Genomic DNA, 15,756 nt, shown 5'->3' on the forward strand with positions numbered 1-15,756 from the left:
TGGAAGCTACCAGCAGCTTTCTTACATACCCACACTGGCTGAGCCAGAGACTCAAACCCACAAAGACTGGGGTGAGATGGCAGTGACTGGTCAAGGTGAACGCTTTAAACCACTGGGCCACCCAGAGCCCCTAATTAGCTATGTAAAATTTCACATGAAATTTATTAATATTACATTACAATTAGCTTTGAAATATGTCATTTACAAAATAACCCATACAAGCTGGGAATGCTAAAATCTGTTCAAGGGATCTTAAAAGAAATGAAGCTATCTAAACACCTTCTTCAATATTAGTATGTTTTTATTTGTTTTGTAAAAGAAACCCACTTCAACTTAATCCAATTTCGACATTGCCAGCTTCCAACAAAAATGGATGTCAATGGAACTTGAAAACACATCCATTTGTTTGTGTCAGAATTTAAATCCATTAAGAAAATATTAAAGTAATTATACTATAACTAAAGCCAACAGACTTTAATTTTGAGAATGTGTCAGCATGGATTGCCAAGTATGCAAGATATGCTTGAAAATTTGACCTCTTGTTCCCCTGTGAGTTGACTGGGGAACAAGCTACACAGCACTATTTAATTAATAAACCCAAACAACATAAATATCATTGTAGATGTCTTACATTGTTGGCCTAACAACATTCTGTTCTTACTCTGGCATATGTGGATAGTTCTGCCTACTTTTAATAAGTGTGAGCATGTAAAGCAATGCTGGGTTTTGGAAACTGTTAAGAGTAGAAAATGCACAGATATTCTCAAGGTGCAAATCTACATCTATATGGCCCATGGACTCTTTCAGGATGAGAGAAACAAGTGGTTTTCTTGAACCCTGCTTATGTCTGGTTGGTGCTCTAACATCTACTTTCAATGTAATTCAACAAACAGATTGTATATCAAATGCAGCTATTGTCAAGGACACTCGCCATGGGATTCTGCATTGAAAATTGCTCTGATTAGCACGGTTTGATAATGTTTAATACCATGTTCCCAGTGCAAACTACCAAATAATAACCAAAGATTTCTTACAATACATTCTCATTAATTTTACATATTTTCGACAATATTTTACCTCTCCTAAAGTCACCTCCTTTAAGTGTATAGATTTGTCCTTTCCCAGATCTGCTAACCCTAACAAGAACTTCTTAATAAGGCAGCCAATATCTTTTTCAATTTTCAGTAAGGTGTAATAAAATATAATTTAAAATGTATAATTTAATTTATAATTTAAAATATAATTTACTGATATTGTCAAATTGGAAAACATGCATTTAAAATGTTCAGAAGTGTAATTAGAGACTGAAGCAGTGACGGTAAACAATAGGTTCAATTAGACCTTAATTACCTGCGGAAGAGCAATTTCACAAACAGCAGTTCCAATGGCTTCATGTTATTTTTCAATGTGACATAAACCTGGGGGGGTTTCTTTCCATTTCACGAAGTGATGGCAATCATCTCTCCTGCCATGAGACATACTCAAATCAACATGTGATGTCCAATAAATGTAAATGTTACCCTCCAGGCTTTATCACAAGAATTCTAGTACTTTTTATTCTTCTGTGCTATTTGAACTTCAGATTGAATTAATGAGCCATTTTAATTTGAACATGTATCAATTGTTGGAAGCCAGCTTTAAAACACTATGAGCATCAGCTTGATCAAACAGATGTTTTGCATGAAAACAATATGTGCCATTTAAAGCACCTCAGATACTCCTGCAATGTTACTCTGGTTCACTGACCAATTCTGTTGACTCAAATATGAAGCCTAGATCTAAACCAAACATGCATAAGCCAGTTTGTGGATTTCACCAAAACAATCATTCTGTAGTTTTGCGTTATTACTCTTTAAATCCATATTTCAAGGGTCATTTCTGAAAAACTTATGGTAAGGGTTGGCATGTCTGCTATTCGAAAGTCTGCTGGTACTGTTAGATTGCATGGTGACAGTAAATGTACCGTACCTGTCAAGTTGCTCTTCAAATGACATAAGCTGTTCTTCAGCCTTTGTCTTCTCCTCAGAGGATTTAGACAGATTTGCTGCCAGCTCCTTATTTCTCTCCAAGGCACTGCACAGAAAATGACATTTATATATATGCTGATGTGGTGCTTGACGTATCGTTAAGTGGAGTTGCAATAAAGAACCGGGCTTTATCATCAAAGGTGAGAAGGCATTACAATGGGATAGAGGAATTCATTTGAGTGAGACAAAGATTGCAATTTGATTAAAGTCAAATAATACAATTTTACTGTATGTCCTCAATTACAAATGTTTCATTATATTCTTGTCAATAAAGTTGTCAACATTTTAGGAAACTTCTACCAGGTACCCATCGATTCTAATGATTGCTTACCCGGGTACACAAAGGGACATTTTATTAAATGTGAACCTGAGCTACTTTGGTGTAGGTTCATACATACCAACCCCCAAGAGAGGTATAAGTGTAATCATTGCTAATGTAAGTGGCAAAAAAGAAATCTAAGTGTAAAAAAAGCAATCTATATATTACATGCTGTAGTTACAGAAAACTATCAAAAACATAAATTTATATTTGCTACTTACCTGGATCTGCAATTTCTTGTCACAAATCAGCCAAATATATGTGGATTAGTATTTAGTATGAGAGTCTAGACACAAAACAAATTTATGAATTATTTCTTCATAACACTCAATTTAACTAGTTTGCATGTCTAACTTCTGCAAACAGTCGTGAAGTACACAAATGATGAATGCTGTATCACATCACTGTGATCACCAAATACTTGATACAGTAAACTCTACATATACCAAGGGACTCCAAAAGTAGCATCATTATATCCAAATATCATTGTAACTGAGAAAAATTCATTATATAAAATATTAAAAGAGACCTTGCAACATTGTCCATAACATGCAATATTTCATAGCATCAAATTTCAGTATAGGTGGAGTTAACTGCATACGTAAATGTATTTTATATATTAAGAAAAGCCTTTAGAAAAGATCATCTTCAAATAAATCTTTGCAAAGACAACAGGTAAGTATTACATAGTCAAAATTAGACAATCCAAATTACATTTTAATAGCAGCAATATATTACATGCCACAATTGCACTGCTGCATTTACCTGTTAGGCTTGATGCTGATGGCCTCAACAAATCTGGTACAGAACACTATTGTAATACCCTTATGGTAAGAGTATTCACTACTGTAAGCTGGTAAAAGGTTGGGCCACATGTTCTGCAATCACTTTAGAGTATCATGAAGAAAGAATAAAACCTTTGCCTGATGCGTCAAGGGATCAAAGGTAAACAGAGAAGGCAGTGAGAGACCATCAAAAGGGGAGCTGATTAACATAGGTCCAAGATGTAGTGATCACCCTAACTTATGGGCTTTTATTCTCATGAAAGAAAGGTCCCTCTTAATGAGGGACTGATAGTGAGAACAATCTACCTGGAAATATTTGATGCCATAATACCAGATGAACCCTTAATAGGTACAAAGAGATGCTGCTGATCCTTCATTGTCCCTTTAGAAGTCAAATAAGAAGACTTTAAGGTCCTAACTAGACAAATGAGCCTATCTTGATCATCCATAGCAGAGAAAGAAGTGGGAATGGGGATCTCAGCAGAGCTAATGAAGCTAGATGATTTTTAGAAACCAAGCAAAGCAAAGCAGTGAAATTGAATTATAATTACTGTTGAACTGTAAACAACCCTTCACCATAAAACGTGCACCTTCTCCTTGAGGGTGGTGAGGAGAGCCAAAAAAAAAGCCTAAGGGGCAGTTTTTTTCAAAGGAAGCTTTATTCATGAGTTTATAAGGGGGTTTCAACAACACCCAAAGAAGCCATGAAAGGTTCCATCATGGGTAGACCTTCTCAGTAAGGTAGTCAATATTTGTCCATCAGTCAGGCAAATCTTCAGTAATGTGTAATAATTTAACATGTACTGATATTGTCAAACTGAAAATGTGCATTTAAATTTTGTAGAAGTGTAATCAGAGACTAATGCAGTGACTCTAAACATGTTTAACTAAAAAGTCGGTAAAACACATTTAGAGCTTAGTTATCTCCAGTACAATTTCACAAACTTCAGTTCCAAAACCTATGCAGCTCAATGGCTTCCTGCAAACTTGATGCAATCTTTCACTCTTTTTTTCAAAATGATGATAATCATATCTCCTCATCTACTCAATCAGCCCATGGTGTCCAATAAAAGTAATTATTGCCCTGTTTTTCCCCTATGAATTCTTTTTTATTCTTCTGTGCTGACAATTTAAAACATTTTCAGAGGTTTATTGTCCTTTCATTTTGAATACATTATCATTTGTTGAATGCCATTTTTACAAAATTTTATAAGCTACAACTTAATCTGTTGTGGATTTAATGCCATTTTGTAACACAAAATATACAATACATGGTGGCCAATATAACTGGTGGTGGAAGAACACAGGAAAGCCCCCCAAAAACAACCAACCCACAGCAAACTATTGGAAAGAAGTCTCACATATCCACATTGGCCAAGCCCAAGACTTTAACCAAGTGGACAGAGCTGGGAGGACAGTGATCAGTTAATGTGAGTGCTTTAAACAACTCAGCCTCATAGGAACCCTCGTCTCAAGTTTTGAAGAATTCTTCCTGAATAAATCTGTCTAAAGCAGAAAGATCAACTATGCACCAAAACTTTGCCTTTTGTTGATACCTGAAAGATCTGGCAAAAGAAAAACAAATTCAGGTCATTTCCCTTCTTCTAGACTGTGTTGTTCTTCTTTTCCTTTAAATAAGCCAGTGTGTGTTTGTGTGTGTGATTTGGATTCTTAACGTAGCTTTTTTTTAAAAATCAGTCATAACATTACAATTCTGCAGTGTGAGTTTATAGTGATGTCTAGCACTGGGGCATCATGCTGCAGACATGTAGCATTATGTCCCACTGAGTCACATTATCCTGACACCAGACTTACCACTCCTAGCACTAACCTCTTAATGCTGTCTTTGGCTTGACTTGGCCAGGGTTCGAAGCTGCTACCTCATGCACCTGAGGTGGACAATTGAGCCAGTGTGGAAAGAAAAGATCTATTATAAGGGAGGATGTTCCCAGGAACGAAGCCAGTAGCCATCTTTGATGGTGGTATGGACCTACACATTATCTGTGAACCCCAACCAAACTCTTGAAAAAGGGCTAAAGGGGCAAGCTGGCAATTCGACTCAATAGCTGCAAACAGGAACCAGCAGCTGGTAGGTGAACTCATCCTAAGAAAAAGTGAATAAAGTTCCTGTATCATTGCAGAGTTCAGGAGCAACTGATGGGATGGGATGGACGGGATGTTGCCCTCTATAGCTTCTCCATTCTGGAGAATCTGTCTTCAATGACAGAAAGCTTAAGACACAAGTCTGGGCGAAGGAGGGCCTAAACTTCATTCCAATAGGTTTCTCGGAGAACTCATGATGGAAATATCATCCTGAGTCTGCTCCAAATGCAAGAAAGAAAGTCTGTCATCCAAGATGTTGAGATGAGCTTGACCTCATCCAGAAGCCACTCATTGGAGAATAACGGGACTAACACTATTAGTGGCTCTCTTAGGCAAATGGGAATGCTGAATCTTCTAGAGTGTTCTGAGTGAGTGGTGGCCCCTCTAATTTTTCTTGGTCTTTGAGGGATGGAGCTGGACCATTGTCCATCAGATCTGCCCAATTATGAAATCAAAGGAAGAAACATCCATGGTGGGGTTGGGGCTTGAGGATGTGAGAGAGGAGGAAGGCTCACTTTCAGGAATGAGGACCACCCACCTCCAATCCTGGAGGGATCGAATTGGAAGGGAGTGGGGTTGCAGTAGTAGCAGATATTATGTATTACTGCTATTAAATTCTAGGATTTTTCAAGACAACACCTCAAATTCAAGGGTTTTTCAAGGCGGCATCTCAAATTCAAGTATTGCAGTGCCTGAGCCTCTGATAAAATGTCATTAGTTTACCTGTCCAGTTCTGCCTTGACCAACATCAGCTGTTCTTCTGCCTTCGTTTTCTCATCAGAAGATTTGGATAGGTCTGCTACCAGCTCCTTGTTTCTCTCCAAAACACTGTGTATAGAAAATTATCAGTATTAATGCTGATAGGGTGAAAAGGTTTCCCTGAAATGCATATCTCACCTGATAAATGTTAGGTGCTATGGTGTTTGTTTCATTTATTAAATATTATTTCAAAGGCAGGTAATTAGCCAATCACATATTCTAAGAACTTGCCAACAAACTGTGCATTATTTAAAACAGAAGAACTAATTACGTATCATTTAAGTGCGTCTTAACAGAAACTTTGTTCTACTACTGATACTCAGGAATGGCCACTTAGGCAATTCCCAATCTATCAATTACCAATCTTTCTAAATTTTAATGAAATTTTCACTAAGGGCTTTAAACTCGTACTTCATCATTAAGAATTATTGTCACAGCTAAACAGAAGATACTATACTATAAATTAAGCAATGTAATTTCTATTTTGGCAATTGCACGTATTAGCTAGTGATCATTTATCAAAATATTTAATGACTGGTATGAAAGGCCAAACCACTATGTCATTGACTAAGATTTTTCATAATATAACTGATTAAAGTTTGTTTTCTTTTTTCTGGTGGCGGGGGTGGGGTGGGGTGGGGTGGGGGTGTGCATCGTAAATAATGACTTTTGGGATCAAATTCTACCTGAAAATGTAAAATATTTAATATCTGAACAAAAGTGTCAATATAGCCTTCTGTGGTCTAGTACAGCCCAAGACCATATAACTAGGCTGGATACATAATGTGCTAGAAAACCATTACAATTTCTGGGATAAAAGCAACTTAACCAAATACGACTATACACTCTCTCTTCATATGTGTGCACAGTCACCTGTTTAAACCCTGTTGTGCTGAAGCAAGCTCATTCTCCCTTTCTTTGCAATCCCTCTTCACTTCCACAAGCTCTGCTTCTACCTGTTGCTTTGCTTCTGACAAGCTGAAAATGGAAAGACAAATTTGACATTCTAAGCAATATGCTGTCCACTATGACTAATGAAAAGTGCAACTTCCTAAAAGATCTAAAAAAAATTGGTCATAATTATTAAAGGAATTTCAAACTAGTGCTACAAACCATCGCAGATCCCCATATTTTTTATTACACATTACATCCTCAACTGGGTGGCTGAGTGGTATAAAAGCATTCGCCTTTACTGATCACTGCCATCTCATCTCATGTAGCTTCCCAAACAACTGGGTTTTACCAGGGCTTTCCCAGTTTCTTCCTAGACAAGTTACATTGACAGCCATGTTTAGCCCATCATGCACCGAACATATGCATAAAATCCACAAGAACATCAAGAAGGAGACAACTGCCTAATATTTTTTAATGCGAAACATCTGCATGATCAAGCTGTTGCTTATAGAATTTCGTAAAAATAATAGTATCCAACAAATCATTAAAAACTAAAGGACAATAAGCCTCTTAAAACCCAAATAAGAACAACATTACTAACCTTGACCTTGGGGTTGCAACAAAAAAATTTGTCATATATAACAAGTCCCCCTGCTTTTATTGCATATTTAAATTTGAACCAAGAACATTACAAAATGTCACTGAAATTGGTATATTTGACCTTTATGCCCCTCTCCAAATCTAAAGCCTTAGGCACATGGTTATAACCTGGGCAATATATGTGCCAAATTTGGTGTATTTCTACCCAGTAGTTTAGGAGCAGTTGAGTTACAAAGTAAGAGATATTTGCAGAGTCTCCACCTGCTCAAGTGTCAACAGTAAATTAATAGGTCCACTCTTCTTAAGACAGGCTCACCTGCACAAGAAAATCTTTAGTAACTGCATGCAAAAAGATGGAAGATATTAGACACTGCTTTAAACAGATATAAGCCAACTTCCAACTTCAACATAAATCCATTTTTATGTATTTGTCCAGTGTCAAGATTAGAAAATTTTCAGTGTATTTGAGGGACACTGCTTTTCTCTCATCACCCAAGCTAACCATTATTATGCAATACTGAGCAATCACTCCTGACAAACTACACATGGTGGCCCTGCTATTGATCTCAATGAGATCAAGAGGTACATTGCCCTGTGTGAGATCCAACTGTAAACAAGAGGTACATTGCCCTGTGTGAGATCCAACTGTAAACAAGACTGCACAATTTGCAAAAGCACAGAATAAGGTCTTGGCACATCTAGTACATCTACACAGCTATGCAAAAGACTTGATTGTTCAGATGGTATAATGTTAAAATATTTCCACATATAATTCATTGGTTCTTAGCAATGCACTGTCATGCCTGTGAAATACTTTGTGGCATTGCAGTATTATTATACTAAACTTTTAGCACTGAATCAGCACATAAGAAAAATTACATCTATAATCTTGGCATTCACATTAAAGATAAACGAATAATGGTGACATGTTGTCAGTTTACATATGTCAGGTTCATCTTCCCTCCAAAGATTCTAATTTGTACAATCTCTACATTTGCAGAAGCACAGAAAAAGGTCTTGACACACTAGTACAACTACAGTTATGCAAAAGGCCTTGATGGTTCAGATGGCATGTTAAAATATTTGCACATATAATTCAGACATTGGTTCTTAGCAATGCATTGTCATGACTGTGAAATACTTTGTGGCACTGCAGTATTATTATACTAAACTTTGCACTGAATTTATGTTTTGAATACATCAAATGCTGTAAGACAGGAATTTCAAAACTTTTTTTTACAAACATTTAGCACTGAATCAGCACATATGAAAATTACATCTATAATCTTGGCATTCACATAAAAGATATTAAATGAATAATGGTGATATGTTGTTAGTTTAGATATGCCACTTTCATCTTCCCTCCAAAGATTCTAATTTGTACAATCTCTACACACTCCTGAACCCATAAGTTATTTGTGATATCATATTGGCAGCAAGTACAGGATTCTCTAAATGGCCTCCACTTAAAAGCACAAAAAATTACCCAATATAATAGCATGTAACAATGCCACATTGTCCATTTCAAATAATTAAATCATTAGATGTGTTGACCTTGAAGGAAAATACCATAAATGGATGTGCAATTCTAATTGGTTGCAGTGGTATATGACTGCATCCATTGCAATTTACTGGTCTAAGGCCCAAAAATAGATTCTTTAACTGCCAAGATGTAGAGGTTGGAACAGATTAGAACACTGGCTATGGAATGAGTTTCCAACTGTTTAAATGATAAATTAAACAACTCATCAATTATTTTATTTTTCAGTAATATTGGGAACACAGCTATTCAAGAACTGCCCACCCAACAAAAACCTTCCCAGTAAGGCGGTCTATATTATTTTGTAATTTTAATGAACTAACACAAACTGCCATTGGTGATCTGAAAAATTCGTGTTTACACATTTTAAATGTGTATTCTGATGATATGAAGGCAACATTATATTCAACTAAAACATTGATAAAGTACATTTTTACCATACTGTGCTCCAATTCAGTTTTAGAAATTGCAGTTCCAAACCACACTGTGGACAATGATGTGTTTGACATAACCTTTATAGTTCACATGGCAGACTTGCATGGTACTGCAAGTACCACCTTCATCATGCAGGCATTATGCATAAAAATATGGTTGATTTCATGCATCTGCGGTACCACAATAAAAGTCAGACACATTTCCTTGTCAACTCAACTGAATCTAATATAAAACTCAGATCTGGATCAAACACAGCCAAGCCAGTTAGCAATCTTGACAGCATCAATTGGTTTTCTTATATTTTTGCTATTATTCTGTAAGTCTGAAAATGTAAGGGTCATTTCAGACTTATGGTCAAATCATATGGGTTGGCAGATTTGACATGGCAGTGGCAATACTTTTCCTACTCTGAGCAATGCTATCATATCCACTAAATGTAATTTTCACCTTTCCTGCTTTCTACCAAGCATGATCAAGTATCCAAATATAGTGTTACATTTCTGCATAGATCTGTAAAATTTATAATAGGTCAATTGCTGCTGAATGATGCTTTTAGACTTCCAGTCTGATCATGCAGCCAGCTTAAATGAACATTGGTGGATTAATATGTCAGGTATGCTCTGTAAAGTCAGCATGGATTCTTGAAGAAAACGGGACAAATCAGAATCAATTTACTGCGATTGTATTTTCATATTTTATACTAACATTCCCACAGATCATAGTTTGCAGGTTGTTTCAATAAGCCTTGCAGCAAAATTGTAAGGGTTGGTAGGTCTGCTATTCCAAACTGAACAAGAATTTTGAAGTAAGGCAATCAATATTTTTCCAAAAGTCAGACCAATTTTCATTAAGGTGTTAATAAAATAACATTTACTGACATTGTCAAGAAGGAAACATGCAAAGATGGCAAATATTATATTCAATCAAAATTTTTTAAAGTATATTTTGACCTTAAATACCTCCAGCACAGTTTCACCAAATGCAGTTCCAAAACGTAAAGAGCTCAATGTTCTTGTTTTTGCTCAACTAGATGTAATCCGTGACTTTGTTTTTTCAATTTCACATGGCAACTGCAATCATCTATCTTGCCACAAGACATACTCATCAACATATGATGTTCACTAAACATAATTATTGCCCTCCAGGCTTTGTTCACAAGAATTCTGAATAATCTTTTTTTACTGTTCTATGCTGACTACTTTAAGAGGCGCATTGTCCCTTTCAGTTTTAACATGTATCGTTCTTGGACACCACTTTCAAAAACAAATTCCATCAGCAACAGCTTTATCATACAGACATTATACATGGAAAAATATGTGCAGTTTAAAGTTAGTTGGTTGCCTGACCAACTTGATTCTAATGACACCCAGATCCGAATCAAATATGGACACACCAATATCCAGATTTTAGTGAAACAATCATATTTTTTTGGTATTTTGCTATTATTCCATAAGTCTGTATTTTAAGTATCATTATCATAAGACTTATGGTTAAATCATATGGATTGGAAGGTTCTCCTATTCTCATACGTGTAGATATTCACCTGTTACAGTCATCCTGAAATGTAGTAATTTGGTGTTCCCTCTCCTTGCAATCCTTCTTCACCACTACAAGTTCTGCCTCTATACACTGCTTCTCCTTTGACAAACTAAGAAGAAAAAAAAATAGCATGAAAAAATATTCACTTTTGCCAGAAACAAAAGTTGCTTGATGATCCCACCTTTGACATCTTGACCACCTTGGTATCTACAAAATATCCATATGAACCTTATACCAAGTTGATGACAATGGGAGCAACATGATCAAGACATACATCTCCATTTTAGAACATTTAACACAGACAAATTGAGATCTGATCATAGTCCATCACTTGGTCTTGCCTTATCTCAATTTTGTCACTCATGTGGGAAGAAAACAAAACAATAAGAACCACTTTCACATCATATGGTCCATTTGTCCAAAACTACCCTGCAATTAAGTTATTGGTGGTATGACAACTAAGCTGCATTTGTCATAAGCACTTTTTAAGACTCTGGAAACATTATTGTTATAAAGACATAACGTTTCTTTTATCCATCACACTGAAATGAGCTGAATTCAAGTCATTAACATTCAATCAATAATATCAGGAAATATTTCATCTTAGGTATATTTCTGGAATATATCATCTGTTTTCTCTGTGGTGAAATGATAAACTAACTTGGCACAATGTCAGAAAGAACTGAGCAACAGGTAAAAAAATGAAGATGTTTCTTTGTATCAATCTATGCTAGACTCATTTATATCCCAAAATCTGAATATTTCCATGTCTGCAGTTTGCCATAACTGATTTGGAATAGAGAAAATGTGGACAACATGCAAAAGGAAAAAAACTGACACAACATAATGTTCAGGATTATTACAGTGTAAAATTACACAAAAGATCTTATGTATTAAAGGAATTTTCATCAACTTGCTCCAAAAAGTAAATCTGAAATGATCTCTCTCTCTCTCTCTCTCTCTCTCTACCGTGAATGTATCATAAACCTGTTGCAAGACACTACAAAATAGCTAGGATCAAAGGGTTATATCACAAAATAAAAAAACACTTTTAATTATTTTAATGAAAAAGAATTCTGGATGCACTCAGTCTTCATGATATATCAAGCCTTCATATATGGCATTAAAGTTAACTGATTGTTGCTTAAATAAATCATCATCTTTCTTGAGCACGTATTATAATTGCTCTACATAATGTAAAGCAGTTTTATCAATGCTTCTTTGATTTTTGTATTTGTCACTTATTTCAATTGATTTGGTTGTGAAAGACCTCAAGGGAGATAGTGTATTCAAGAATAAATTGCCTTCTACAAAATAAGTTTAGCAGTTGCAGTAACAATTAGTAGTTGAATGCCAATTTTACCTATTCAACTCCTCTTGCACTGTAATATATAGGTGATCCAATTCCTTGCAATTCTTCTTTAACTCTGCAAGCTCTTCCTCCATCTGTGATTTCTTCTTTATGCCACTATAATGGAAATAAATTTACAGCCTTGCCTGTAAAGAAAGTTTTAACCCACACCACTAACTTTAATCTTGGTGGCAACAGATTACTTGTGACCATTCATGACCCATCACAAATGTTTTTAACCAAACTTAATGACACTGAAAGTTTATAACAACATATAGCCATTTAAATGAAAAATAGTTAAACCAAATATATGATGCCAGATAACATTACTGTAACTTGCCATCTTGACATGCCAGATAACATTACTGTAACCTGCCATACTGACATACCAGATAACATTACTGTAACTTGCCATCTTCACCTGTATGGGTGACTACTGAGAGTATGTGAAACTACTGCAATAAATATTGCAATAATTTCATTCAAAAGCAGAGTTATCAAAATTAAGCTGAGTACAGGTGATTTCTAGCTTGGGTAATTCCAGGAACCTGGTGACACAATTTACTAGCTCTGAATCTATGTTGGTTTTTTTTATTATAAGGTTTACCTACTGTACAGCAGACAGTCTAGCTCATGTCTACATCTAAATGATGTAATCTGAACAGTCTTAAGAACTATTTTAACTATTAACAGTTTAACACAATACCAATAGGTGATTGACATTAGTTTCGCTTGCCACTGATAGAGTACTTTCCGATGACAATCGCAATCAGTTTTTACACCACTACATGATTGTAAGTACCATTATGACAAAGCAGCTGTCTGCCAAAGCAGGCATCATACCTTTAGATAAGAAAAAACTCTGTAGTTTACTCTCTGGATTGGAACTAATGGCATTGTTATAAATCTGACGGATGTTTGCAAATATTGCAAGGCACAAAACATACAGTATGAGACTGGGTCCTAATCATGCCTTCCTGCATGCATCAAATGACACAGAGGCCCTGACTAGTTCAGGTTGTGTTGATTAAGTCTCTAATTTGAGCAAGTGCTATCATACGTATGTAAAATCATTTTAAATGTGTACAGAAACTGAAGTGACAGCATAGTTTGCACTGACCAACTCTGCCATCATACAACATGAATGTACTTATAGCAAGAGCAATATGCTGACAAATTTGGACAACATGCCTCAAAATTAAACTGTCTGGAGTAATACAGAGTAATTTTTTACAAATCATGATTTTCATCAAACTGTCTGTGTGAAATAAGCAAACATGTTGCTTATCTGCAACTCTGAGGCGACTAAGTAAAAACTTTCAACTCAGGGTACAAACTACACAACTCAAAACTTGAAAACAATCCTAACATTGACAATGAAGACACTGAAACCCCTGCTGGCTGAAAATTGATACATGTCTTGCCATTACAGGTATATCAGTCATAGCATTTCACAGACAATATTTATCCAGTTCATGATATAAAAAAAACCAGGGTGTTGTTGCTATTTAAAATCTTAGTGTAGTGATGAATAAAAAGTTAAATGAGGCATGTACAGTAAATTGTACTTTTTATTTGTGCTTGAATTCATATTATGAAAAAATATTAAATATAGGTTATGGTGGGAAACTGTTTAACAAACCAATAAAGCCAAGCAAAAACATTCATCAATGTTGAATTTGAGACAGGAAAATTTAATCAATGAGATAAAATAATGTCAATATTTCAATTTATTTTACGCAAGGCAGTGAATTACTGGATTTTCTGAGAGAAATAATATTTATATTTCAGTGGAGTAAAAAAATATACTTTTTCACTGGCCATCAATAGACACAGATAAAATTATACCCATGAAATGCGAAGTTATCCTTAAATTTTTACATAGTCGTGTAAGTAAAAAGACTGCCTCCTGTTAAAGACTCGTGTTCAAATCCAAAATGGAGCAAATCTTTGTTCTAAATGTCCCATTTTACTTTAAACTGGGAAGGAGAACTATGTCACTGTTTATATTTTCTGCATGAATAATCACAAAGCACAGCAAAACATAAATGATAAACTGCTGACATTGCAAGGGATCACGTAAGAAATGTGCTTCTTCAATCTCTTATAAAGTACATATTGGTAGCCAATATGGTTGAACATAAAATAAAAAGAAAATTTGTTTGCTATGAGTGAATAACGGATATTTTTCACCCACTACATAAAATATGTTATTCACTCATTTCATTACAAAGAAAGTCTGTAAAACACCAAGGACAGAAAAAACTAAATCAGTACAAAATGGATTGTGAGAAGCGAAAAGAAAAACAAAATGGTTAAAACCAAATATGAAGGCAAATTTGATAAACATTATACCACACATGTATTGTGATCCTTGCCCAAGGAGGAAAGAAGATGGTATTCCTTACAATGGCTGTGACTAAGCAAGGAGTCAGACTTTTCAATTCTGGCCTACCAACACTAACTGGAGGGAATAACTAGTTTGAATGTGGGACTGATAAGGAAACCAATGCAGAAGTAGCAGATATTGTATTAAATTCTAGGAGTTTTCAAGGCACCAAAGATTCTTCAAGGTTGTGTGAACCATGAATCATATTTCCTTATATCATGCAATTTTGACATAACTGTCAAACTTGTAATTGATTTATGGAGGGATGAAATAATGTGTTGAAACACTGCAAATGTTCCTACTGCATTTACTTTAGGTCATGATAAAAAAAAGGGCATTTTGTGTAACTTTACACTTTTTTGGAAGCAGGTGGAGTGATTTAAGTGTAAGAACATAAGCAAGTATAACCATGATTGCAGTGTCTCAGCACAAATGTCATTAGCTTACCTGTCCAGTTCTTCCTTGACCAACATCAGCTGTTCTTCTGCCTTCGTTTTCTCATCCGAGGATCTGGACAGGTCTGCTTCCAGCTCCTTGTTTTTCTCCAAAACACTGTGCACAGAAAGTTATCATTATTAATACTGATACGGTGAAAAGGTTTCTCTGAAATGCATATTTCACCTGACAACTGCTATGAGCTAAGATGTATGTTTCATTTATTAAACATTTCTTCCAAGGTAGGTAATTAGCCAATCACATGTTCTATGAACTTGTCAGTAAATTGTACATATTTAAAACAGGAACTAATTACATATCAGGTGCAAGTGCATCTTAACTGAAACATTTTGATTTACTACACTATTAAATTCTTTAACTAGCATGTCAAGATGGCAAGTTACATTAATCTCTGTTATCTGGCATCACATATTTGGTTTAACTATTTTTCTTTTAAATGGCTATATGCTGTTATAAATTTTCAGTGTCATAAGGTTTGGTTATCAACATTTTTGATGGGACATGAACGGTCGCAAGTAATTTGTTGCCACCAAGATTAAAGTTAGTGTTGAGGGTGGCA

At 35.4% G+C, this 15,756-nt stretch overlaps 1 protein-coding gene across 2 annotated transcripts in view; it reads right to left on the reverse strand.

The window, feature by feature from the left end:
* The window catches only part of LOC149797626 (uncharacterized), a 103,263-nt gene that overhangs the window by 37,083 nt on the left and 50,424 nt on the right, over positions 1-15,756 (reverse strand). For both annotated transcript variants that reach the window (XM_089962520.1, XM_089962519.1), the window contains exons 11-16: positions 15,189-15,293; positions 12,365-12,469; positions 11,006-11,110; positions 6,867-6,971; positions 5,958-6,062; positions 1,969-2,073 (exon numbers count right to left, since the gene is read on the reverse strand). In XM_089962520.1, coding sequence (XP_089818646.1) covers positions 1,969-2,073; positions 5,958-6,062; positions 6,867-6,971; positions 11,006-11,110; positions 12,365-12,469; positions 15,189-15,293 — 630 coding nt within the window. The remainder of the gene's footprint in view (positions 1-1,968; positions 2,074-5,957; positions 6,063-6,866; positions 6,972-11,005; positions 11,111-12,364; positions 12,470-15,188; positions 15,294-15,756) is intronic.

This window comes from Sinohyriopsis cumingii, chromosome 6 (assembly GCF_028554795.1).
Source record: "Sinohyriopsis cumingii isolate HCF-2022 chromosome 6, ASM2855479v2, whole genome shotgun sequence".
NCBI lineage: Eukaryota > Metazoa > Mollusca > Bivalvia > Unionida > Unionidae > Sinohyriopsis > Sinohyriopsis cumingii.